The sequence below is a fragment of the Juglans regia genome, chromosome 10 (genome assembly GCF_001411555.2).
Source record: "Juglans regia cultivar Chandler chromosome 10, Walnut 2.0, whole genome shotgun sequence".
NCBI classification, from domain to species: domain Eukaryota; kingdom Viridiplantae; phylum Streptophyta; class Magnoliopsida; order Fagales; family Juglandaceae; genus Juglans; species Juglans regia.
The window spans coordinates 17,380,952-17,408,015 of NC_049910.1; the positions used below are offsets into that span (position 1 = coordinate 17,380,952).

General features: G+C 38.6%; 1 protein-coding gene across 2 annotated transcripts; it reads right to left on the reverse strand.

Annotated features, from left to right (window-relative positions):
- Window positions 1-12,708: 12,708 nt before the first annotated feature.
- Window positions 12,709-20,159, reverse strand: LOC108993876 (transcription factor GTE4-like). 2 transcript variants are annotated; one of them, XM_018968914.2, is made up of 5 exons: window positions 17,874-20,158; window positions 17,747-17,792; window positions 17,539-17,652; window positions 17,337-17,410; window positions 12,709-13,207 (listed from the first exon to the last, which is right to left on the reverse strand). In XM_018968914.2, exons 1-4 carry the CDS (start codon window positions 19,584-19,586, stop codon window positions 17,352-17,354), a joined length of 1,932 nt encoding a protein of 643 aa, XP_018824459.2. In that variant the 5' UTR covers window positions 19,587-20,158; the 3' UTR covers window positions 12,709-13,207; window positions 17,337-17,351. The 2 variants fall into 2 exon arrangements, with proteins under 2 accessions (XP_018824459.2, XP_018824460.2); XM_018968915.2 differs by lacking the exon at window positions 12,709-13,207 and adding an exon at window positions 13,238-14,449 and having other exon boundaries at window positions 17,874-20,159.
- Window positions 20,160-27,064: the final 6,905 nt, after the last annotated feature.

The window sequence follows — 27,064 nt, forward strand, 5'->3', positions numbered from 1 at the left end:
GGTTCCCGAGAACCAGGATGAACACCCCTAATCTCCATTGTGCAATAGAATGCCCACATCGATTCTGCGACCGATGTATCTTTACTGCTTTTCAGCTTTCAAAGCCTTGGAGCAGTATTCTTATCTCTCTTATAGTGCCTTCAATGATCCAATCTGAGTTGTGGTGTTGTTGGGTCAAAGTTGTTATCACCACCTGGTAGTCTACTTTTATGATTATCTTCTTGAGGTCTTTTGAGGCTGCTTCCTTGACTTCTATTATTATCTATTTTGCTTGCACTTATTATTATCTTCAATACCCTCCTGCAAGTTCAACATGGTGGACTAAATGTTGGTTGGCGTGAAGATAAATGGAAGCGAGTTGACACCAATGGACAGTGGCGGATCTACATATGGCTTGAGGGGGCCATCCCCTCCCCTCTCCCCCACCCCCCAAATTTTTTTTTCAAAATTTAAAATAGTCCCTAAATTTTATTCATAATTCCCATTTCCTTATTTCCATATGCTTTCTAAAATTTTATAAAATTTCAATATACATAGAAATGTCTCTCTAATTTTTTTGTTTTCCTATAACTCCTAGATTTTGTATAATTTCTATGTATTACCTATTTTCAAGGATGTGGCCACATGCCTAAAATTAAATTAAAACTAAGATTAGGAGAAATAATAAACTATTAACATTGACCCCCAAATTCTTTATTATATAATATTAAGTTTTTTAATATAGAATCCAGAGTAAAAATACCAGAAAAACCATTTAAGATTGATGATTTATATGAAAAATAGTGAAGTTGATTTAACCTCTAAACTTCATTGAGCAAGGAAAAGTTTATTTAAGGTCTCAGTTGTAGTATTCTATGCTTAATGTGACACAAAAATAGATAGATTTTACATGAAATATGATAAACTAGCTTAGATATTAGAATGAAATATGGCATTCTAAAAGATCACTTGATAGTTTATACAGAAAAAATAATTTCTAAATATTTCATATTTACAAAAATAATAATGAATGAATATTATTCTATGAAATATTGTTGTAAAAAATCTGAAGCAGACATTAAGTTGTGTTTTTAAAATTTTATTTCTACGTTATTTGGAAAATTATCGATATTTAATTTTATATATGCTTTATAATTTTTTCATATGTTTTCATTTTACATAAACATCTCGTGCGATAGAGAAGTTGGCGCCTCTAAGAAAAATTGCTGGTTCTGCCACTGCCAATGGATTGGTCAGAACATCTGCAATGTGATCATTACTATAGATGAATTGAACTTGCAACTGCTTGTGTTGTACCTGTTCCCGCACAAAATATTAATCAGTATCCACATGCTTGGTTCTTGCATAGAATATTGGGTTAGCTGTGAGATAGGGGGCTCTGATATTATGAAACCATATCACTGGACACTTGGTAGACTTGATCTCGAGCTCACGAAGGAGAGACTGCAACCATAAGAGTTCAGCAGTTGCATTGGCAACAACACAGTATTTTGCCTCCATACTTGACCATGCAATTGTTTGCTACTTTCTTGACTTCCAAGAGACTAGACTATGCCCAAAGTAGACACAGTAGCCACTGGTAGATTTTCGATCGTCAGCACAACCGGCTTAGTTGGCAATAGAATAGACAGATGGCTAACATGATGCGTTTGCACAAATGAGCAGGCCATACTGAATTGTGCATTTCAAATAGCAAAAAATACACTTAACTGCACGTCAGTGTTGATCGGTTTGCCAATGCATGAATTCATGACAAGCTTTGATGACAACAAAGGAAAAGCCAGGCCTTGTGTAAGAGAGAAATTGTAATGCACCTACAGTGTTGTGATACAAGGCAGCATCAGTCCTGGCAACTCCATCAAACAATGAGAGCTTCTGGTAAGACGACACTGGAGAAGTAACATGTTTTGCTTTTGGCATCTTTTTTGCTGTTGGAAATTGAGGACATATCTCTCTTGGGAGAGCAAGAGGTCATGGCGGTGAGTGAGAACTTCAACACCAAGAAAATAGTTTAGAGTGCCAAGATCCTTAACGACAAAAGCAAGACTGAGAGAAGGTAAGATTAAGTACACAGCCGAAAGAGATGATCCAGTAATTATAATATCGTTGACATAGATGAGAATAAAAATGTTGATGTCATTGTTAACATAGATAAGCAGTGAAGTGTTTGTTTTGGAGTGATGGAACTTGAGGAACTCGAGATCGACAAATTTAGAACTTAGTTATGAATACCATGCACAAGAGCTTGCTTCAAGGATTTATTTAGTTTACACACATAATCCGAGTGCTGAGGATGGACATACCTTGGACGTTGATGCATATAAACTTCTTCAGTGAACACACCATGTAGGAATGCATTTTGGAAATCTACTTTTTGGAGATGGCGTTGTTGAGGACCAAACGAATGGTTGTGGGCTTAATAACGAGAATGAAAGTGTCTTCAAAATAAACACTATGTTGATGGTGATAGCCTTTGGCAACTACATGAGCTTCATATCTCTCGAGAGAGCCATCAACCATTCTTTTAAATTTGTACACTCATTGGCAACCAAAGAGGTTCATAGATGCCTTGGGAGGGATGAGAGACTGTGCCATTTTTCATTAAGGCAGTGAACTCAACGTCCATAATGCTCCTCCATTTAGCAAATCTTTTGTGCCTGCATAAAACAAGAAAGATCCTCTATAGTGTATTTGATGGAACCATTAGTGAAGTATTTAGGCTTGAAGATGTGGGACTAAGATCTGTTTTTCATTGGATGAGGACATGATATGGGTGGAGTAGCTTCGAGATGTATGCTGGGAATAATGGAGATCAATCTTGAAGAAACTAAGGGAGCCAAGGGAGTTAATAGGAGATGGTGGACTAGGTGGACAATGCCATGAGGAGATTGAGGCTGTCAAGTGAATGAATGGAAGAGGAAGAGGGGTAGTGGTGGATTGTGGTCCACTTGGTGGAGTAGTGCAACTAGAAAGGGGAAAGAAAATTAATCAAGCACAACATGACATGAGATAAAGATCCTACCAGTTTGAATATCAAGACATCTATAGCCATGGTGGAGATTGGAGATATCAAGGAAAACACAAAATTTGGATCGATACTCTAACTTATGTTTATTAAAGGAGCAAAGGAAGGGGTAGCAGGAGCAATCAAAGACACGTAAAGTGGACAAGTCAAGGGGCTTGTCAAAGAGCTTTTCAAACAAGGAGGTGGGGCCAAGACGGGAGGTTGGGAGGTAGTTTAGTAAATACGTAGCCATAAGGAAGGCATTATCCCACTGAGAGAGAGACTGAGCTATGAGAAAAGAAAGCTAGGCTAGTCTCTCCAACTGAGTTATGCCACCTCTCAATGGAGCCATTTTGTTGAGAGGCATGGGACAAGTTAGGTGATGTTGAATTCCATTTGTCTGAAAGAATTTGTGTAGGGAGTGGAATTCACCTCCCCAATCTGTTTGGACAGCAATGATGCTTCTATTAAACATGCGCTCATCAACCAACTTTTGAAAGGTACAGAAAATAGATAGCACATTAGGTTTGTTCGCAATAGGATATAACCACAAAATAGATTTCCCTTGATCGATCTAAAAAATCTCTTCTGAAGGCATCCTATCGCTAAAAGGCATACAAAGAGCACCTATATCTGCAATATTTATGTGTGCATGCACTCCAACAATATCACTATTATATGTTGACCCAAGTAAGTCTTGTCTTGTCTCCTCAATTGCACAGCCTATATGTGTGTCATCAACAACTGGGTCAATTTGCATAAATGTGATGGCATGTTGATTGGGCCTCTAACACTCATCACTCCTAAGCTCGATCGAAGAGTCACTTCACGCCTATCAGATTCTCGTTAAAAAAAAAAAAACTATGATCAATTATTTCTGATGAGCTTGTTGCAATAAGTTTTCACCACAAAAGACCTTATTGCAACGGGAAATTGACTTTTTGAGCAACATGCCGCCACAAAAAGCATTATATCTTGTAGTGAGGAGATGATCAAACATCCTTTTCAAGAAATGAATTCAGGTCACTAGAAGATAACTTTGCACGATTATGTTTCAAATCTTAATGCTAACCTGCTTTATTATAGTAATGATGCATTTTTGTGTCAAGCCGACTCATTTTTACTTTCTTAGAAAGTTTATACTCATTTTTACCGACTTTATTGTTGTTGTTCTTGATCCAAATGCAATTTTAGTCTTTTACATTTTTTTTTCAAAAAAAATAAAACATTGGTAATTTAATAGAAGAAATGATTGCAAAAGTGAAACAACTAATGATTGACATGTACGGGGAGTGTAACGTTCTTGATGACAAGAGCACTACTGCGCTGCTTGAGCTAAACTCCAAACCCCAAGTATTGCAAGAACAGTTAAGAAAGAATGCGTAAATGAGAACACAGAATGATTAAACACAAGATTCCATTGATGAACCTTGATAGGGAACTTTTGAGGAATTCCCAACCTCCAAAGACTAAAACTTCAATGATCCAAAATAGAAGATTACACAGGACATGCAATTGCTTTTATAATCGCAGATTATGAAAGAATTGAAAAGGCAAACTTACAAACATTAAACGCAGCTTACACATCTAACAACTCAAACGCACTGTTTAACTAAAGCTCCTCAAAATAGCAACACACTTAAACGGAAACAACTAACAACTAAAACAACCCTTACTACAAGTCATACACTACCCCAAAACTCTCCATTTCATTAACATGGCAGTTAACACCGCTACTCATCTTCAATCACCTTTCTTCCTTTCTGTAACAAACTCAACTTCATCATAGCATCACAGCCCTCCTTTCCTCTTTAAGATCCTGCCCCCAAGCACCCGTGACAATCTCCACCTTTTCAAGGCCTTACCCCCAAGGCACCCGTGACAATTACAAAATAGTGCCCACCAAATGAGGATATATAGGCCTCAGTTTGTACAACAATTCCCATGAATTCTCTTACATTTCAGCTCCTACTGACTTAACCAGCACCTAAGTAGCAGAATGATTACCTATTTTCTTCATTCTTCTTCCCATAATTCTTTCAGGCTTGGGTTGTATAGTTCCTTTAGCATCAACTGGAGGAAGAGTAGGCAAAAGGGAAATCTGATCCCCTAACTTCTTTTTAAGACACGACACATAGAAAACTGGGTGAATTTTTTATGTGGTGGCAGATTCAACTTATAAGCAACTAAGCCAATCTTTTGAATGACTTGAAAAGGACCATAGTATCGAGGGGCCAATTCCATGTTATGTCTTATAGCCACTGATTTCTGCCTATAAGGCTAAAGTTTAAGAAAAACCCAATCTTCTTCTTCAAAGGTTCTTTCTAATCTCTTCCTATCAGCATACATTTTGATTATGTCCCGAGTCTTCTTCAAATTCTCTTTCAAGAAGAATAAAATCTATTGTCTAGTCTTGAAGTGTTGATCTACTGCAGCATTAGCAATAGTACCTGCTACATAAGAGAGTAATCTTGATGGTGGCATCCCATATAAGGCCTAAAATGGAGAAACTCCTGTAGAAGAATGCATGGTTGTGTTATAATGCCACTCAGCCATTAGCAACCAATTACCCCAACTCCTTAGTTTAGATCCAGTATATGCTTTTAGATAAGCTTCCACAACTTTATTTAATGACTCAGCTTAACCATCAGATTGAGGATGGTAAGCTGAGCTCATAGCTAGGGTTGTACCTTGCATTTTGAAGAGTTCCTGCCAAAATAAGCTTGTAAAAATCATATCACGATCTGAGACAATGATTCTAGGCAACTCATGAAGCTTGAACACCCCAGCAAAGAATACTTCTGCCACTTTAGATGTTATATATGGGTGAGACATAGGGAAGAAATGGCCAAACTTGGTCAATCTGTCCACCACAGTTAAAATCACTATCATGCCGAACTGGGCAGTCCCTCAATGAAGTCCATGGCAATATCAAGCCAAGGACCTTGAGGAATAGGCAAGGGTTGAAGTAACCCTGCTGGCAGTATATTTTCAGACTTATTCACTTGACATGTCTGACATTCCTTTACTACCCTTCTAATATCTTTCCTCATACCAGGCCAATAAAAATCAAGCTTATCCTTTTGTAGGGTCTTATGATAACCCAAGTGACCTGCTTCTGGACTATAATGAATGTGCTACAAAACTCTCTTCTGAAACAAAGAACCAGGAACTATAACAAACTTCCCTTTCCATAGAAGAAGACCTTGTTGTAGAGAAAAATCTTTAGAAACCTGTTCCCTTTTTTGCAATGCATCAATTACTTGAGTTATCTCAAAGGATTCCAAATAACTCTGCTTAAAATTATTTATCCATGCAGGAGTAGTAGGCCTGTGCATAAAAAGTCTTAAACCGATCCGTCAGCAAGACCCGTTATTGGCTCGTTCGACAAAAGTTGAATTCATCGGGTTAAACGTAACAACAGGTTGACAACGTATTATATCGGTCGAAACTGAAGAAACCGCAAGATTCGCTACTATTTTTTTTCTTTTTTACAAAAGCAGCATAAATCCTCCCTCCATCAATCACTTCCTTTATTCCATAAACGACACGCAACTTGCACTCATTTTTACCACCATTAATGCTTTTGCTGCAGTGGTTTTTAATGCCTTTGTTCCTTTGTTCAATATCCCATAATGCATTTGGTGGAAGAGGTCACATGTCTGTCAAGCTTTACTCTCTCTCTTTCTCTCCCCTGCTTCACACGTTGTAGACAAAGAAGATACTAAAGGTTACATAAGTAGCTCTTAATGCCCTTACAGCTCTTATCCGTTCACTTCTTCCATTCATTTTTGTGGAGCAGGCTTTAGGGCTTTTACAGTGAAGCAAAGAAAACTCAGCTGATCTGATCTTAGAAACCGATTAGGGATGGTGAGGCTTCAGTTTCGGCCTCATAGAGGAGGAGGAGCACTGGCTGGGCTTTTGGTGCAGCTATTTCTAGTGTTCTTGCCCAGTTTGTTCAGCCATTTAGGCCATGCTTTGCGTTCCATGTTCTGTATTTGCATTATTTAATTGGAATCATCTTCCTTCCAACTTCACTAAATGGGTCAGTGGATGTTTCCCAACAAAAAGACTTTTTTTCTTTTATTTTGTTATGTGCTAATCATCTCATAAAGTTTAATGAAGCCCCTAGAGAAATCTCATTTATGCCTAGACCTCGAGATCCTGATTCTCTGCATTTGATTGCCGCTACGGATACTTTGGTTGTCTCCTGCATTAGGGAAAAGGGAAAGATGTCATCGTCCACGCTTTTTTCCCTCCATTGGAACGAACGAAGAGAAGCAGAACGGTTTCGACTTGACCCAAGTTTCACGGGTCGGGTCGGTTCGGACCAAAAATTGGTTTGAACGGGTCGGTGTGTAGGCCTAAGGAGTAGGAAATGAAATTAGAGTCAAGGTAGCAGACTCCTTTTCCATCTCCCTAGAAAGTGGATCAGCCACTTTGTTATCTCTCTCTCTTTTGTACTGCACTTTAAAGTCATAACCTATGAGTTTTGAGATCCATTTATGTTGAGCTTCTGTAGCCACTTTATGTTCCAAAAAATGTTTCAAAACTTGCTGGTAAGCCTTAATTTTTAAGGGCTGACCCAACAAGTATGGCCTCCACTTCCCTACTACACTCACAAGTGCCAAAAATTCTTTTTCATAAGTTGATAAGAGTAAAGCGTTACCCTTAAGAGCTGCTAAAAAAGGCTATTGGTTGTCTGTTTTGCATCAACACAGCCCACAATCCAACCCCTGAGGCATCATATTCGATTGTAAATTCTTGAGAAAAATCTGACAGTTTCAAAACAGGAGGGTGAGCTACATCATTTTTAAGCTATAGAAAAGCTTCCTCAGCTTCATTAGACCAACTAAAACCGTTCTTTTTCAACGACAAGGTCAATGATGCAGCTATTGACCCATAGTTCTTAATGAACTTTCTGCAATACCCAGTTAGGCCTAGAAACCCTCTCAAAGCCTTCACTGTTTTAAGAATAGGCCAATCAATCATGGCTGATATCTTAGTGGGGTTTGCTTTAATTCCTTCCCTAGAAATAATGTGGCCTAAATAATCCACATCCATGACACCGAATCTACATTTAGATCTTTTTGCAAATAAGTTATCTTGCTGTAAAACAAATAACACTGCCTTCAAATGCTCAAGATGCTGAGTTAAATCTTGGCTATAAACCAAAATATCATCAAAGAATACTAAGACAAATTTTCTGAGAAAAGGTTTAAAGACATGGTTCATTAAACCTTGAAAAGTGGCAGGTGCATTGGTAAACTCAAAAGGCATTACCAAGAACTAATAATGACCTTCACGAGTTCTAAATGTTGTCTTAGAAATATCCTCTTCTTTCACCCTTATTCGATGATAACCTGATCTTAAATCAAGTTTAGAAAAATACCTTACCCCAAACAACTCATCAAGGAGCTCATCAATAACAGGAATAGAAAATTTATCCTTGACAGTTTCCTGATTGAGAGCCCCTATAATCGATGCAAATCCTCCATGTGCCATCAGCTTTCTTCACAAGGAGGACAGGTGAGGAGAATGGACTTTGGCTTGGTCTAATTACACCATTAGCCAATAAGTCTTGAACAATTTTCTCTATTTTTGTTTTTTGGTAGTGAGGGTACCTATAAGGCCTCACAGAAACTGGAGCAATGTCTTCCCTCAATACAATTGAATGATCAAAATCTCGAGTTGGAGGCAACCCAACTAGTTCCTCAAAAACAAAAGTAAACTGTTGTAATAGCTCTTCAATTTCTGGTAACACTCTTATTTTCTCCTTTTTATCTTCTATTGCTACTAGCTGTAATAACCACCCTTGTTGGCCAATGAAAGAGGATTTCAAAATGTTGACCCCAGCTTCCACTTGCACTTTATCAGACAAAAGACCCTGCAGTAGCAGCTTGTTGCCATTCACCTCAAATTGCATATACATGTTATTAAAATCCCACTAAATAGGGCCCAATGTTTTAAGCCATTGAGCCCCAAGAAGAATGTCACAGCCACCCAGTGTCAAAACATGGAATGGAACCAGAAACTTGGAGTCTTGAATTGTCATTGTTTCCTCACATCTGGCTTGACTCAGAACTTTTGCTCCATTTGCCACCTTCACTTGCAACCCCACATCCTTTTCAACTTTTAAATTTGCTGTTTCAACTACTAATGGATCTAAGAAATTATGAGTACTTCCAGAATCCACAAGTGTTTCCACACTAAGAGAGCCAATTCTTCCCAATAACTTCATTGCATTGTTGTTCACACAAAAAAAAATAGCATGAATAGAAACCTCAAGCACCTCAGATTATTGCACCACCCCTTCTTGAACAACTTCTACCAACTGCTCACTTTCCTCAAGAACTCCTTCAAAACTGTCTTTTTCTCCTTGCAAGAAATACACCTTAGAAACTTTACATACATGACTAGGATTTCACTTTTCATCACAATGAAAACACATACCCTTCTTCCTCTTTTCATCCATCTGAATTGAAGTGACTTTCCTCACAGGACGACCAGATCTCTGACCAACATTAGTCTTATTATCAACAACTCCTCTCTCTACAAAACTAAAATTTTGTCTCCAAGATTTTCTTGAAGATAGCACATACTCCTCTTGAATCTTTGCAAGACCAAAAGTAGCCCCAAGATTCACTGGACTCAGCATTTTAACTGACAACCTTATCTCATCTTTTAACCCACTTAAGACGCAACTTAACTTGTGCCTCTCAGATAGTCCTTTCAATCTATTCGAGAGGGCCTTAAACTGTTACAGAAGTTGTCTGCTTGAGCCTAGTCATAGCTTCCATTCCTATGATGGCCCAAATCTAACTTGAATGGCTGACACCAAAGTGTCCCAAGAATTGAATTGCCCACTGTCAGGGGCATCTTGGTACCATATTAAAGCTTCTCCCTCCATGTTATAAGAAGCTATCAACAACTTCTGATGAAAGAGAGTCTGATTGGCTTTGAAAACCCAACTAGCAGGATCATTCCCACTTAAATGTAAAAAATCTAATCTAAACCCCCTATGCACAGGGTTCCTTTCCTCATAACCAGCCACATTTCTTGGATCCACAAATCCATCACGATTAGAATTAACATGAGAAGAGTCTACCAAAGAACAAAGCATATCAGATACCTGGTCAAGCTTTTCTATGATTCCATTGATTGCTTGTTGATGGCTGTCCAATTGCTTCTGCAACACATCTTGTTACTTTTGTGACACTTCTTGATGACCTTTTATTGCTCCTCTCGTGCCTTCTACCATTAGATGATCATCAACTGCTGATACCACTTATAATATTCTTGATGACAAGAACACTATTGCACTGCTTGAACTAAACTCCAAACCCCAAGTATTGAAAGAACAGTTAAGAAAGAATGCGGAAATGAGAACACAGAATGATTAAATGCAAGATTCCATTAATGAACCTTGTTCGAGGAATTCCCAACCTCCAAAGATTAAAACTTCAATGATCCAAGATAGAAGATTACACAGGCCATGAAAGAACAATTGCTTTTATAATCGCAGAGCATGAAAGAATTCAAAACTCAAACTTACAAACAACGCAGCTTACACATCTAACAACTCAAACACACCGTTTAACTAAAACTCCTCAAAATAGAAACACTCTTAAACTGCAACAGCTAACAACTAAAACAACCCTTACTACAAGTCATACACTACCCCAAAACTCCATGTTTCATTAATATGGCAGTTAAAGTCGTTACTCATCTTCAATCACATTTCTTCCTTTTTGTTACAAACTCAACCTCATCATAGCATCACAACCCTCCTTTCCTCTTCAAGATCCTACCCCCAAGCACCCGTGACAAGGAGTATAGTACTATTATGTATGGGAGTTCTAGTGGAGTTGTTTCCTATTCTGAACCTCCTTTCTTAGTTGATTATGATTGATTTTGATTCTCAACAGAGTTTTTGGGTTGAGGATGAGCAAGAAATTATTGAAACTATTTGATGAACAAATCATCGATCAATACAGCTTGGAACATGGTTGTGAGGCACAAGCTCCAAATTTTGATATTTTGAATTGCTAGAAGATCAATGAAGGATCTAATTTTTGCGGAGTTGCACGGAATGTGATGATCATTCTCATTTCCACTTCTTCTGAGTCAGCCTTTAGTGCAAGGGGCCACATACTTGACCCATTTCGTAGTTCACTATCTTCAAGAATAATTGAGGCACTCGTTTGTACACAAAATTAGTTGAGAGATCATTCGTGCCTCCTTGGATAATGTTGAAAGTTTTGAGTTAGAATCCAGAATCCGATTAAAAAAAATACAAATTATCCACGCAAGAAATTTTTGAAACTAATTTGATGAACAAATCATGGATCGATCAATACAGCTTGGAACATGATTGTGAGGCACGAGCTCCAAATTTTGATATTTTGAATTGGTAGAAGATCAATGAAGTATTTAGTTTTTGTGGAGTTGCACGGGATGTGATGATCATTCTCGTTTCCTCTCCTTCTTCTGAGTCAGCCTTCAGTGCAAGGGGTCACGTGCTTGACCCATTTCGTAGTTCACTATCTTCAAAATTAGCTGAGGCACTCGTATGTACGCAAAATTAGTTGAGAGATCATTCATGCCTCCTTAGATAATGTTGAAAGTTTTGAATTAGAATCCAGAATCCGATAATGGACTTATTTGTTATTCACATATTTACTAAACTTTTTCATAATATTTTTTTTTTATCATTTAATAATCATCATGTGTTTTTTTTTTTAAGTATTTGATCCAAAATCAAGCTTTACTTATGTTAATGAGTAAGGACTTGAGGCTTTAGGCATTTGAAATTTATGGTCTACATGATGACATGATTTCTATTTCACTCCTTTGTTATAGAAACTAAACCACTTTCACGATGAATGTTAATTAGCTTTTTCTACGAAGTTTATGAGCCGAATGCTTGCAACTTGAGCCTTGAAGATTATGAAGAGAGGTACTGAATGATAAAAATAATTGGCACAGTAAAAAATTAAAAAAAAATCTCATACAATGATAATTAGCAGCAAATAGTCTTGTATAAGCAAACAAAAAGAAAATTTGAGTTACACCATTTACATATTACACTAAAAAGAAACAAAGGAACGTGAGAGAAACCGCCAAGTGAAATGTTTTTAAATGTAAAGATATTATGGTTCTCATTTGTAATGATAAAAAAAAATGTTGCAAATAGGAGAAATATGGTCACAAAATATGAAAATATGATTTTGGACACTTTATGTACTGGAAATAGATAGCGTCATCCCAATTCCCAAATGCGCATCGTGAATCCAATTTTCAGCAACCATAAAACTCATCTAGTAAAGAACTATTAGTTAGGACACAACTTTTGGCAAATAATGTCATATCTTGTTGCATATAAATTACTTCTGTCAACGGTGAGAGGATGATGATTAAGAGCTAGGATGGTAGCCAGAATTTTTGTTCAAAACATTTATTTTTAATTCTTCATGAATATAGTTTGATAAAAAAAAAAAATGAAAGGTCAAATAAGATGTATAATGTGTCTCAACCCTCCAACCTGCCAATACTTGCAAGTATTTTTATCTGGAAGAACAAGCCATATCACCACATCTGGGGGAACTAGCCATCAACATATTTTTATCATCACCATCTGTTAACGGTACGACTTAAAAATTAAACTTTTCCTGGAAAGCTTCAACCAATGTAGCCAAACCACATAAAAAATAGAAATCCAATTGGAAAGAAAATGCAAGTATGAAACTTATCTTACAAGACAAAGCAAATAGAGCTATCAGCTACCCAACAAACCCAAAACATGGAAAGATTCTGGAGCAATTATGCCTTCATGAACTTGAATTACAGCATGGTTTTTCTAACACCAAAGAATCCTGACTCTGCTAGGACTAATCTGTGAACTGAATCTAGATGAGCAACACTAGTTAGCAATGTACACATGCTCCACAAACAAAAAACCAACTACATCAAATTATAATCACATTCTACAAATATTATACAAATCTGAGACTAGGAAATGAGGCTATTTGTAAATAACGAGGCACTAGTTCATAGCAGCAGCATGAAATGCACACCCACCCCAAAAGGGCAAGAGGGCTACTGGCCTTGAAAATGGATTTAATGTACGCTAAATGTGATTCAAATCCATAATCTGAAAAGCTTCAAATTACTAAACCACCATCTAGTCCAAATTTCTTAGATCTGCAACATAAGAATAAGAATAATCAGCAATCACTGGAGTGGTATCTAAGTAGAAGATGATGATCAACATAAGAGGAAAGTTTGAAGTGGAAGATAATAATCTACATAAGAGGAGAGTACGAAGAGTTCTGCAGAAGTCAATAGGACAAAGGAGAGGAGGAAGGCAAACAAGAAAAAAAATAAAACATAAACAAAAACAACATAAGACTAATCGCACAGTAAAACTAATGGTACGCGGTTCAAAAGTTTTACAATTAACCCCAGATTAGACAGCGATGACCAAATCTATTGTCACTGTCAACTCCATCTGTATGCAAATTGTGTGGTACACGTAACCCACCAAAATCAAGAGGTGCATACTTAATAAAAAAACTTAAGCATTGAGTAGTTAGAAAACCAAATAGCCACGCTCTTTATCAATTGGAAGCTGAGAAAACTATAGGATCCTGCCTCTATGCCTTCCAACCGTTTAAACAACCACAATAACTGAAGGGGGCATATTCACAAGATAGCACTTAAAAATGCACCAGCTGACAAAAGTTTCCCATTTTTTATTGGCTCTTCAAACAGATGTGATGCAAATCAATGCCAACTTATAAGTAATAACTGTTTATTTAAGAAGTAATAACTGCTTAAAATAACCACCTTTGTCAACGTAATATATTGTTAGCCACGATATTGGTTCATTCAATCTGAACCAATTCACTTTTGTCTGTACAATTAATCTGTCAACTTTTCAATTCCATTCACATACATGAATTCCAGCTTTAAAGGAAAAGAAAATATATGAGAACAAATTAAGTTGAGCTCTCTTAGACAGGTCTCCTTGCAGACAGGTCTCATTTGTGCCGGCTACTTGCTAACACACTGTTCTTCCACAATTGTCAGAGCATCAAGAGTACCATGCCCTATGCAGTACATAGAGCTAAGATGCCTCTTCAACACCAAAGGGCAAAGTCTTTTCTAGAACATTGATACTCATTAAAAGAGAATCTCAACATAAATCTCAGTTTAACGTAAGTGGATGAAATTTTATTTTCCATATGATACGAACCAACTTCCACATCAGCACTCCAAGCCGATCCATAGGATGGGCAACGTTATCCATTCCAGTGCCTTCAAATCCAACATTACATAAATACCATCCCATGCTGAAATTAAACAACCCACCACAAAGGTTTCCACGCCTATTTGTTCATCACAGTATACAGTAATTGATCAGCCACTGCTCCATGCACCAGTCTACGATGTTTGGATTGCATCAGATTTATTTTTGCATCTTAATTACTCGAAACTTGCAATGGACATGGCATGCGAAAATGCATCATTGAAGTTCGTCCGGATTTTTAATAACAACCAGAAGCAAAAATTCACAATAAACCTGGTCAATATATCAATTTTGTACTGCTTTCAATGGCATTTCTCGTTTGTAAGCGAAGCACATTAGTTGTATCTATTACTGAGTCTGAACCTCTAATTTATACGTAGTACAAGTGGAAGGTGATGAGGGTTACAAATCTTTTGACGACAATGATGATGGTTCTATGTTTAATTTCAATCATTCAAACAAATTGAATTGATAGATATAGATTAAAAAATTAATTTATTATCTAATTCCATTTACTTATAAAAAATTTAATCGAAATAATAGTCTTCAATGAAAATGATAACAAGACATAAATATAGTCTATTTATCCTTTTCTTTCTCTATAAGTTAGAAAGACAGGTTTATGGTTTATATTGGCAGAAATACAAGTTCTTAGTTTTTAATGTATATGAATCAAAAGCTTTTGATGTTATCTGATGAACAACAACATCTCTATATTGATTATGCATTGTATTGCTTATGTTAGCATTGAAGTCAACACTACAAGTCGTCTTATGCATTTTCTGAATATTTTGGTCATACAATTTGCGCCTAGGCTCTAAGCAGCATTGGTGCTTAAGTGTGCCGGATGCTTTCACCAATACTAATCAGAGCATATGTTTAATATGATCACCCATGAAAAAAATCACTTTAATAAAAAGAAACAAGTTTAAGCAAGGAAATTAAATCTGAAGCAATGTTTAAAAGCATGCATAAGACAAACATTAGAAAAACGACGAAATATGAATATACCAATGAGTATGAATATTTTCTTATGATTGTTAAACAAGTGTCTATTTTATGAACTTAAGGAAGCACAGTAAGTAGTATGATCATGCCTTTCTCTTTCAAATTAAAATATTACATTTTTACAAAGGGATTTTCCAAGTTATATGTTGCAATGTTATGACTTTCTTGTAAGCCTTATGATTATTATGAAGATGAATTTTCCAAATGATTTAAATGTGTATGCTCATCCTGTGATATGAAATCTACATGCCGTGATGAAAATGAAAGGAACCAAAAGAAAAGAAAGTACGATGATGAATGAATGTACAGTTTTCGAAAGTTTTTTTCTTTAGGCCATATGATGAGGATATGAAGGTAATGGAGCAAAAAGGTGAATGTGCAGATGTGGTCCACAGGATGTCCACATCCTATGAAGATGTGGAGCAAGTGCATAACCCAGGCATACAAGGATTAATGTGTATAAGCCACCGAGTTGATTTTTACAATATGCAAGCAAAGTTGAAATTTCATATAAAGATAATTAAAAATAGCCAAGAAAATAACAATCGACCCATTTTCTACGTAAATAATGATGACAACAAATTTGCAAGCCAATGTCAGTCAAATAGACATTGACTTAGTTAAAATTGAATTAAGTGTTTATCGCATCAACTATTATGAATTCATGTGGTATTAGTTCATGATATTTTTTTTTATTGGCACCGGGTGTCTGAGAACAACATTCAGACTAATCCTGAGGTTGCACAGGCCCTTGGCAATGAGTTTCCTACAAGTGCACCTTGGGTAATTCAAAGGGAAAATCCTCCAATCCGATGGCCCCTACAAATTGTTTGCATCCAAGAGGATTCGAACCTTAGACCTAGAGGAAGCATATCACCAAGACTAAGGCCTTTACCACTTGAGCCAACCCCTGGGGTTTTGATCAGTTTTGATACATCATATTATTATATTTGTTGTTGTAAGTTTAAATAAATCATTGTCGCTTGAATTCTTAAAAGTTTATGGAACTCTTTTCACCTGGTTCTATGAAAGTTGATGGTATCATTCCCAATATTATTGGAAAAACAAGGTTTTACATAGAATCACTTAAAAACTAGATTCAACTTTACAACGTCCAATGTGAGACTTAACACCCATACACATTTTGTAAATCAAGCACCCAATAGAACTTAAATAGATAGCATAATTATTTGTGGTATCATAAATTCAGGCTAAATATAACTATAAAACATTTTTTTTATAAGTAAATATAACTATAAAACATAATTGAAGTTCAAATCAACATAATATACAAGGCACAAAAAATGACATGCTTACCACCTACACAACACAATACATGGCGTTATTTATCTTTCCCACAGGCACAGAAAGAAAGAAGGATGACCTCTTGCCACACATGTAGAATGTAGAAAGACGTATCTCATTTATATATGCCTCATAGGTATAAAAAAATTATTTCAAATCCACCGAAGTTCTAAAACATTTTGCACTAAACTATTGACACATTGTAATCGGCTTATGCAATATAATCTACAGTAAAAGGTTCTAAGCTACCGGCAAGCATGCAAAAGTACATCTACGCCCTCATGTGGTTTGGCCTTGACATATCACCCTTGTTTGCTTTCTGATATTTATAACCCCTATGGTCACGAAAGAGGCATAACTTGTTGACAAGATTCACACAAAATAACAATATCTATGAACTACCAATCTCTCCGAACCGTGGATAGCCAGCGCACCACCTCTGGTCAATTCCGATATTCAACCACCATTGACTCCACTTTTGTATGGTGTGAACAAACTATTTATTATCTATTGCATCTCAATGGCAGAAACTCTTACACAAACGAAATTGTAAATTTGTAAATAAGCATCACAATGCCATATACTTTCAGAACTCAGACGCACAGTATAAAAATATGACTGTGTACAAAAATAGAAGCACTATATGGGAGAGGTGAAGAACATGAAACCATATAAACTCGGGGACAAAATAAGTGGATATAATCCTACCTGCACAGGATAAGCTCAAGTTCTTGGTGATCCAACATCAGATCCAGATGCTGATGAAGTGTCACTATCAGAGTCTGCAAAAACAAGTATGTATTAGAGAAAAGCTTGATTTAAATAAAAAAAAATCATAGCTGAAAGCCCAAACATATAACGAACAAGGATATCTGATGATATAGAAAAAGGGTAAAACTATATCATGTACCACTTGAAGAGGATCCAGAATCGCTGCTAGAGCTGCTTGAACTACTCGACCTACTCCCATTGTCCACTCGTTTTACCCCTTGCACAGGTGACATAGTGGGAACATTTCTTTCATCTGCTCACAAAGGGAAAGATGTTTCAGCTTATCAACTTATGCAGGCATTCAATATCTAAAATGCCACCAATTCTCATATTTAGAAGACCTTTACCTGCTGCGTTTTCGTTTGGTACCTCTGCCACAACTGGAGCCTGAATCTGTATGTAAAAGAAGAAAAAAAAATGAGGTACCAGTAACAAAAAGAAAAAGAGGTTAGAATATGTGGTTTGAAGCTTTACCTTCTCCTGGACATTCTGCTCAGCTTGTGCTCTGGCTTGACTAGCAAGTTCAGCTTTTCTCTTGTGCTTGCTCAAACTCTTCTTGTAGTTGGTTACAAACCTATCGAGCTCCCAGAGGGTCTCAGTATCTACACTATCAATGTCTACTTCAATCTCATCATCATCCTGGCAAAGCGCAGAATTCCTCTTCTTAATAATCTGTACAATTGCATCAAGCTTCTCTGAAGGTAAATTCTGAAGGTTTGTGCTCAGCTTCTGTTTTTCATCATAAGTCATGTCCCTTTTATGGGGATCTTTAGCCTTAGGCTTCTTGGGAGCAGGGGTCCTAGCCAAAGGAGTGGTACTCATGGGCTTCAATCTGGGATCAATGGGGTTTGTCATTGACTCTGATCGATCCAAAATCCTTCTCAAATCAAGAGGAGGTGGTGGGAATTGAGAAGCATTTCTCGATGTAGGTGTAGGAAGTCCCGTTCCATAATCCATTGCATACCTCATCTCCCGAGTATAATCAGATTCTATTATAGCCCATCTTTCTTCAAACGTCTTCAATAGCTGCTCTGCCATTAGATGAACATCTTGCCCTTTTGGGTTATAGGTCATAGCATTGTGAAAGGTAAGTCTAACATCCTCTGCAAATTCCTTTGGAAATTTGTACCAATTCTTGTTCAGCTTTGATTTCACTGTACCCAAGTCCATTGGATGCTTGACAATGCTAAAATAATCATGCAACCCAAGACCTTCTACGTCCACAGGAGCATTAAACACCCACCCATGCTTGTGCTTCATCAATTTCTCGAGCAAAGAACTGCAACTCTTGTAAAACTTGGTACCCATCCAAAAGCCATGTCCCAATTCTCCCCCGCCATGCTTCTTCCCAAACAATTTTGACTTCTTGTTACTCTCTGCTGGCGGGAACTTGTCCTTCGCAAGCAAAAACTCCGAATTTCTGTAAAACTGGTTGGCCTTTGGTGTCCTCTTCTCTTTCTCAACATTTTCACTCAAACCCTGACTATTATCCAGCACTGACATGCTCAACTGGTGCAGAGGCCTGTTCACCTCGCGGGGAAGATTGACATCAATAGAAGCCGCCTCTGAGTGAACCCGCTTGGCTCCACTGCCAACATTATCGACACCATCATTCGCCGATATATGAGAATGAATATACCTACCAATCTGCCCCTGCTTAACTTCAATCCTCTTCACCAAACTCCTGACCATATCCAGGTCACTCTGAAGCTTTCTTCTAAGCTCCCTCGTCTCCTGCTTCGACCTTGACGCCAAACGGATCTTAACCCTATTGTCCAACCCTGGCTTTTCCACCGCATTCCCCATTGGCTCATCCCGTGTGCCTGGCACAGCCACCGCTTGTTCCTCTTGCCGGATGAGGCTTGGAGATTCGTGTGACACGGCATCAAGCCTTGAAATGAGCTGTTTCTGAGCCAAATTTCCATCCTCCGATGCTAACACTGCCAGCTCTGGAGGCCCGGCCAACTCTTTACTCTCGTTCTTATCATTGTTCTCTCTATCTTTCTCATTATTGCTGTCACAGTTGCTACCGTTGTCATCCTTGCCGGTGCTTGTGGTCACGGAATTGGTGTTGGTGATGTTTTTCTTCAGGCCTTTGAAGGCTTTTCTAGTATAGACCTTGCTCTCCGTATACCTCCGCCTCTCTCTAGCACCATCTTCATCTCCAACTATGGGCTCCGAAGCCATACATTCAAAGCCCTAAGATTCTGAAACACCAAGTCCCAATCCTGCAAGCCCTCTGCCCTACGGTTTTTGCTCTCAACCAAAGAAGCACAAAAAAAAAACCCTAATTTCACCACCCCAAACACTTTTACAAAAGCGAACAAATTGAATTAGGGCTTTTTTTGCCCCCCCAAAATTCAAAACCCTACACCCAGAACAACAGAAACAACAACACACGAAAATAGATACGAAGAAAAGAGGGTGAGAGAAGAGTCAATAGTTAGGGCTTACAGGAAGAGTAAGGTCTAGACAAAATTCGATCAGATCTCCTCGCTCCAATCACCTTCTCTATCTAAGAACCAATAACCAAAGCGCGCTCTCTCTTTCTATCCTTACCTTACAGCACTGGTGGATGGCAGCAATGCAATGGAGTGAAGCCGTGTGATGCTCTGCCTGTCTTTCTTTCGTTTTGGGAGAGGGAGAGGCCGAGGGTCGTGCCCCGCGAAGCCGAACGATATTATACTCAGCTGAACGAAGTTCGGCAGCTTTGGACTCACGCGACTACCTCTAGCGTCTGACCCACTAGCCAATAGAAGAACGAAGAGGATGTACACGTACGCTAGTGAGGTCGATGCGGGATAATGTATTTTGTTTGCGAAAATTTGAAGCAGCAGATGCTCATTTTTTGGGGGAAAGTGAGAACCGGCGGGGTTAGTGCACGTGCCGGGTGGTCGTTTGGGGGTAGGGAATGCAAATAAGTATGTGGGCCAAGTTGAAGAAGAGGTATATGCTCCACTCTTGGATTTTGAATTTTGAAAGTCAGGTTACCAACAAACCCTTCTATTAGCCATAAATTATAATCTATACCTTAGTTAATTAATTATTATAAATGCCTCTACCGGCTTATTGAATAGTGGTTTTTATTTGATGGAATAAATTACCACTTTATCCTTTAGGTCTCTATCTATTAGCTATAATTTATTTATTTATTTAAAGCTATAATAAAAGTGTCTATTTGGAGGGATACGAAGGGAGAAGAAAAAATAGAATCTCATATTTGTAGGATATTCGATTGTGATTTTCTTCTGTTTTCTCAGCAACCAAACAGACTATTACGGACTATTGTTGTGATTTTCCTTTATTTTCTCGACAACCAAACAGACTTTTACAAGCTATTGCAGACTAGTGCGTGATTTTCTTCTATTTTTTCGGCAACCAAACATACTGACTTCTGCTATCCTACTGCGAAGTTAGTGGCGATGATGGTGCTGAGCGTGCACATGCCATCTTAGAAATTAGTAAAGAAATTATATGTAAGTTGGTAAGGTATTTAAGAATAAAATTCAACCTGAGTTCTCAGATTCATTGGAAATGTGAAGAAAAATAAAGTTCGGCTTGTGAAGGAAAAAAAAAAAAAAAGAAAAAAAAGAAAGAGGCTTCGGCTGAGATTTCGAAGGGTTATGAAGAAGTAGAAAAGTTTGAGGATTTATGGAAAAATGCTACATACATTGACTCGTTTCCTTCTTTCGATCTCTTCCTTTTCATGCTTATGCAAATTTCAGTTCTCCATTCTCTTTCGCTAGTTTTAAGCAACTTAAAAGACTTTTGAGTAACACAGATAGAGATGAACAGTCGTGGAGCTGAGCGAAATGAAGAGAGAGATGTATAAAAAATAATTTTTTTTATAAAAAGTGGGCCTGGTTACGCGGGGGTTTCCCCAGCCGATTGTAAGTAGAGTTTTTGTATTTGTCTCCTCTCTAGCTCTCCCGAGAGAGAACAGAGATGGAGTAAGGCAGTAAGGGGTGCTTAGTCTATGTCAAAGGTAGAAGAGAAAGGATTCTCTAGTCATCACATTTGCAACTCATGCGGATAAACAAAGAATCGAAGGAGGACGGCCATGGTATTTTGACAATACTTTATTTTTCATCAACCCATTTGATGGATTCACACAGTAAAAAATGATGAAATTTGAAAAAGCCTCTTTATGGGTTCAATTACATAATACGCCTCTAGTGAGTATGAATCGAGAGTGTGATGTGAGAATTGGAAGATCAATCGGAGTTGTGGAAGAGGTGGATGTGGAAATGGATGATTTGAGTTGGGGTAATTTCTTGTGGCTGAAAGTTCTACTAGATCTCACTAAACCACTTGCGAGAGGACGTACAGTCACTATTAAGGCAATTAGTGCTCACGGTAATACGGCTGCTGCAACAAACTCCACACAAAGGAATCTTCAGTCCACTAATGAGAGAGATACACCTGTTCAGCTCTAGAAAATTCTTTTGTAACAAAATGAGTGAATGTGAGCCGTGAGATTGTTTTTCATCTTTGTGTGAAATCTGTATAAATAGACCTCTGGGATGTAATGAAAATGTGCAATCAATATATGAAGAAAGTCTATTGGTAAACTTTATTCTCTGGCACCTTTTGTCGAGCACTCACAGTGCAACATTTTCCTTTGTCTTTTAGCATAGTTTTGGTATGGTATCAGAGACCTTTTAGGACCAACGTCCGTCTCTCATCACCAATACATACATGGCTGAACTCGACGCGTCTCAAGTATCAAACACGTCGTCCCCTCCTCCCATCAACCCTGTATCGACTACGTCGTCCCCTCCTTTCCCATCAACCCTATATCAACTACGTCGTCCCCTCTTCCCATCAACCCCATATCAGATACGTCGTTTCCTCCTCCCATCAACCCCATATCAGATACATCGTCCCCACCCACCATCTAACTCCACATCCATTCACTCCTTCACTCACTTCATCACAATCAAGTTAAATACTGAAAGCTACCTCTTGCGAAAGGCCCAAATAGTGCCTTTTCTCAAGGGGCATCGCCTCTTTGGCTATGTTGATGGATCAAATCCTCAACCAACTCCTACGATTGATGGCTTGCCAAATTCAGAATATACAAACTGGGTTTTGCAAGACCAGCTCATCGTCTCCACAATTAATGCATCTTTGTCCGATATCATCCTTGCACAGGTGCTTAACTGTTCCACCTCATTTGATGTTTGGTCCACTCTCCAACCAATGTTCTTGGCACAATCCTTAGCCCATATAATGCAAACACAGTTTCAACTTGCTACCTTGAAGAATGGGTGAGATTCCATCACCTCTTACTTCCATAAAGCCACGGCTCTTGCTGCCACCTTAGAAGCCGCTGGCCAACCACTCTCCTCTACTGAATTTGTGATTTATCTCCTTGCTGGTCTTGGAAGTGATTATGAATAATTATCACCTCTCTAACCACACGACCTGACCCACTCTCCACTCATTAGGTTTTCAGTTTTCTTCTTAACCATGAATCTAGGCTAGCCCATCAAACAAACTCACTTCTCTCGGGTTCTTCTCTTTCGGCAAATACTGCCTCTAGACAGCCAACTCCCAACTCTGTTTCTAGGCAAAATAGAGGCTCCTTTTCTCGTGGTCGCAGAGGTCATGGGAACTTTCGTGGTAACTTTAATCCACCTTCCAATCGTTCTAATGGTCACCCCGTGTGTCAGGTTTGTCAACGACCTAGTCACACATCAATTTCCTGTTTTTATAGGTTCAATCATAGTTACCAAGCCCTACCTCCCACTTTTTTCACTGCAAATTCCACTACTGTTTCTTCTCCTCCTTCGACCTCGGGCTCTTGGTTCCCGTATTCAGCGGCAACGAACCATTTTACTACAGATTTTGCTAACTTAAATTTGGATGCAGCTTCATACCAGGGTTCTGACCAAGTTAGCATCAGGGATGGCTCCACGCTTCCCATTTAGGACACTGGATCAGCTCACCTATATTCTCCTTCTGGTAATTTTTTATTTCATAAACTTTTACATGTTCCATCTATTACTCGCAATATACTTTATGTTCGTCAATTTTGCCTTGATAACTCTGTATTCTTTGAGTTTCATTCCAATTATATTTTTGTGAAGGATTTGCACACCCAGGTAGCTCTTCTTTGGGGCCATGTTAGGAATGGACTTTATAAACTGCCTACTGGTGTCTCGGCACGGAAGAACTTGGCTCCTCCAAATATCTCTCCTCAAGCTATGCTAGGTGAACGGACCTCGACTCAAGATTGGCACTCCCGACTTGGCCATCCCTCTCTCCGCACAACCAACCTTACTATTAAAAGCTTTCATCTCCCTGTTACTTCCCAGACTCGGTTTACTCCATGTTCCACATGCCCTCAAGCCAAAACCCACTCATTACCCCATTCTCCTACCTCATCTCGATCACTTACACCTTTTAGTCTTTTATTTTTAGATGTATGGGGATTGTCGCATGTGCCCTCCTCCAATGGTTGTCATTTTTATTTATCTATAGTTGATGACTGCTCTAAATATATTTGGATTTTTTCACTTCAAGCAATATCAAATGTTTCCTCTATTTTTTTAGCATTTCATAAATATGTACATAATTTTTTCTCTTCCCAGCAGTTTTTCTTATTAATCAAATGCCCACTCCACTCCTCAATCATCAATCTCCCTATTAACTTCTTTTTTTAAAATCTCTAGATTATACTTTTTTAAGGATTTTTGGGTGTCTATGTTGTCCTAATCTAAGGCCATTTAATCGTCACAAACTTTATTTTCGTTCCAAACCTTGTGTTTTTATGGGATACAGCCCGGGTCATAAAGGCTACTCATGCCTTCATCTTCCTACTGGATGAACCTATATCTCACGAGATGTCCAATTTCACGAACACACATTTCCATTTGCTTCACAAAATACTGCTGCAACGCACACTACTTCTCAATCTAACATAACCCATCGGGCCTTACTACTAAATCCATCTCTTGGCCCATCCTTATCTGCTCGTCCATCTCCACCCATTCCCACATTGCCTACTCAAACTAATACCCAACACACTTCAGTACAGCACCAACCCGAGTCTTAGCCCACTACCATTCCCACTCAAACCAATACCCAACCCGTGTCTACTCAAACTAATACCCAACCCGTGTCTCCCTCTTCCTCACATGATCCTTCCCCTAGGTCACCCCCTGCACTTACATCTGCACCACACCAAGATCAGCTCTCATCATTTGAGCCGCCTCCTATACAGCACCAAGAACAGCAAATCTCTTCCTCCTCTAAACACTCCATGGTTACACGATCCCGAAACCAAATCTCTCGTCCCCTTCACCATTCCGATGGAACGATTCCTTGGCCAAACCCGAGACCCTCTCTTCACTCCACTTCCACTATTTCCTCCAACATTTCCAAAGAACCCTTCTCCTTCACAGAAGCCTTCAAATATCTTGAGTGGAGGGCGGCCATGGCCTTTGAGTTTGAAGCTTTGCTCCATAACCGAACTTGGGATCTCGTTCCCTACTCTGACAATCTCAACATTTTGGGCTCCAAATGGATTCTCAAAACCAAACGCCTTGCTGATGGGACCCTTGAACACCGCAAAGTACACTTAGTGGCTAAAGGATTTCATTAGCAAGCTGGAGTTGATTTTTTCGAAACCTATAGTCCGGTTGTAAAACCAGTGACTATACGCCTTTTACTCTCCATTGTTGTTTGTTCTTCTTGGCCCTTGCACCAATTGGACGTCCAAAATGCATTCCTGCATGGGGATCTTGAGGAAGCTGTCTACATGCATCAACCACCGGGGTTTGCAAATCCAGACTATCCAACTCACATCTGCAAGCTTTGTAAGTCCCTATATGGTCTGAAACAAGCCCCTAGGGCTTGGTTTTCAAAGTTAAGCAACAAATTGCTATCTCTTGGATTCTAGGTTTCTAAGTCCGATTCCTAATTTTTTTTTTCGAAATGCTACATACTCTGTCTATGTCTTGATCTATGTGGATGACATTATTGTCACTGGTTCTAGCAAAATTTTAATTTCTGACTTAATTTCTTCTCTGTGTAATTCTTTCCCAATTAAAGATTTAGGATCCCTGCATTACTTCTTAGGGATTGAAGTGTCCAGAAATTCTCATGGCTTATTTTTATCTCAGACTAGGTATATTACTGATTTACTCAAAAAGACAAACATGCATAATGCTAAGTCAGTATCTACTCTCATGTCCACTTCGGTAAAACTCACTGCACTAGAAGGTTCTTCATTTGAAGATCCTCAACTATGCCGAAGTGTGGTAGGTAGTCTCCAATACCTTGCTTTTACACGTCCTGATATCTTTTATGCTGTTAACAAAGTCTGTCAATTTATGCACTCTCCTAGAGTGCCTCATTGGCAGGCCGTTAAACGCATTCTTTGTTATTTGCAACTAACATCTTATTTTGGCTTACATTTATCAACTTCCTCTTCATTTTCCTTATCTGCATTCTCTGATGCTGACTGGGCCGGCTGCCCTGATGATCGCAAATCCATTGGTGGATTCTGTGTGTACTTTGGTTCGCACCTTGTATCATGGGGGTCCAAGAAACAACCCACCATTGCTCGATCCTCCATTGAAGCGGAGTATAAAGCTATCGCCAACACCACATGTGAGTTACTTTGGATACAATCATTATTGGGTGAACTTGGTATTTTCTTAACTAATCTTCCTACATTGTGGTGTGATAATTTGGGTGCCACTTACTTGCCTGTCAACCCGGTCTTACACTCAAGTACCAAGCACGTGGAGCTTGACTATCACTTCGTGTGAGAAAAGGTTGCTGCAAAAACCCTCCGAGTATCCTTTGTCTCAACTAAAGATCAATTGGCTGACATATTTACCAAGCCACTTTCTGCTACTCATTTTAATCTCCTTCGATCAAGCCTCACCGTCTCTTCAGTGTTGTTTGACTCGAGGGGGGCTATTAAGGCAATTAGTGCTCACGGTAATACGTCTGCTGCAACAAACTCCACACAAAGGAATCTTCAGTCCACTAATGAGAGAGATACACCTCTACAGTTCTAGAAAATTCTTTTGTAACAGAATGAGTGAATGTGAGCCGTGAGATTGTTTTTCATCTTTGTGTGAAATCTGTATAAATAGACCTCTGGGATGTAATGAAAATGTGCAATCAATATATGAAGAAAGTCTATTGGTAAACTTTATTCTTTGGCACCTTTGGTCGAGCACTCACAGTGCAACATTTTCCTTTGTCTTTTAGCATAGTTTTGGTAGTCAAGATAAATGGCTCAAAGTTCTGGATCCCAGTGAAATATGAAAAATTGTCGCGATTTTGTTTCAAGTGTGGTCAGATTCTACACAATATGAAGGGATGCCAGCCAAAGTTTCACCAGATTCCAGAGACAAATCAAATAAGTCCATGGCTCCAAGCAGAATCAGGAGGAAGATGACGACTAGATTATCAAACATGGAGGAATACTATAGAAGGATGGTGTGGCCAAAAAGAAAGCCATCGGAGCACAGTGGCAAAAGGCGGCAAGGCGGCTACTGATCAAACTCCGATGATGGAAACGAATATGGAAATGGGGCTTGATTATGGAATGATCGAGCAATCAGGAGGAGATGATGGGATGGGAGACATTCATAGGGATACCACGTTGATTGAGGAAGTTAGGGAGGTAATATCTCAAAATG

What these genes read in the sequence shown, in the direction of transcription:
- LOC108993876 (XM_018968914.2), bottom strand. Translation starts at nt 19,586, where the DNA reads ATGGCTTCGGAGCCCATAGTTGGAGATGAAGATGGTGCTAGAGAGAGG. An exon ending in AGCAGAATGTCCAGGAGAAG is followed by an intron (nt 17,793 to 17,873) that starts GTAAAGCTTCAA and finishes TTTTACATACAG; the next exon opens with ATTCAGGCTCCAGTTGTGGC. An exon ending in ACCAAACGAAAACGCAGCAG is followed by an intron (nt 17,653 to 17,746) that starts GTAAAGGTCTTC and finishes CTTTGTGAGCAG; the next exon opens with ATGAAAGAAATGTTCCCACT.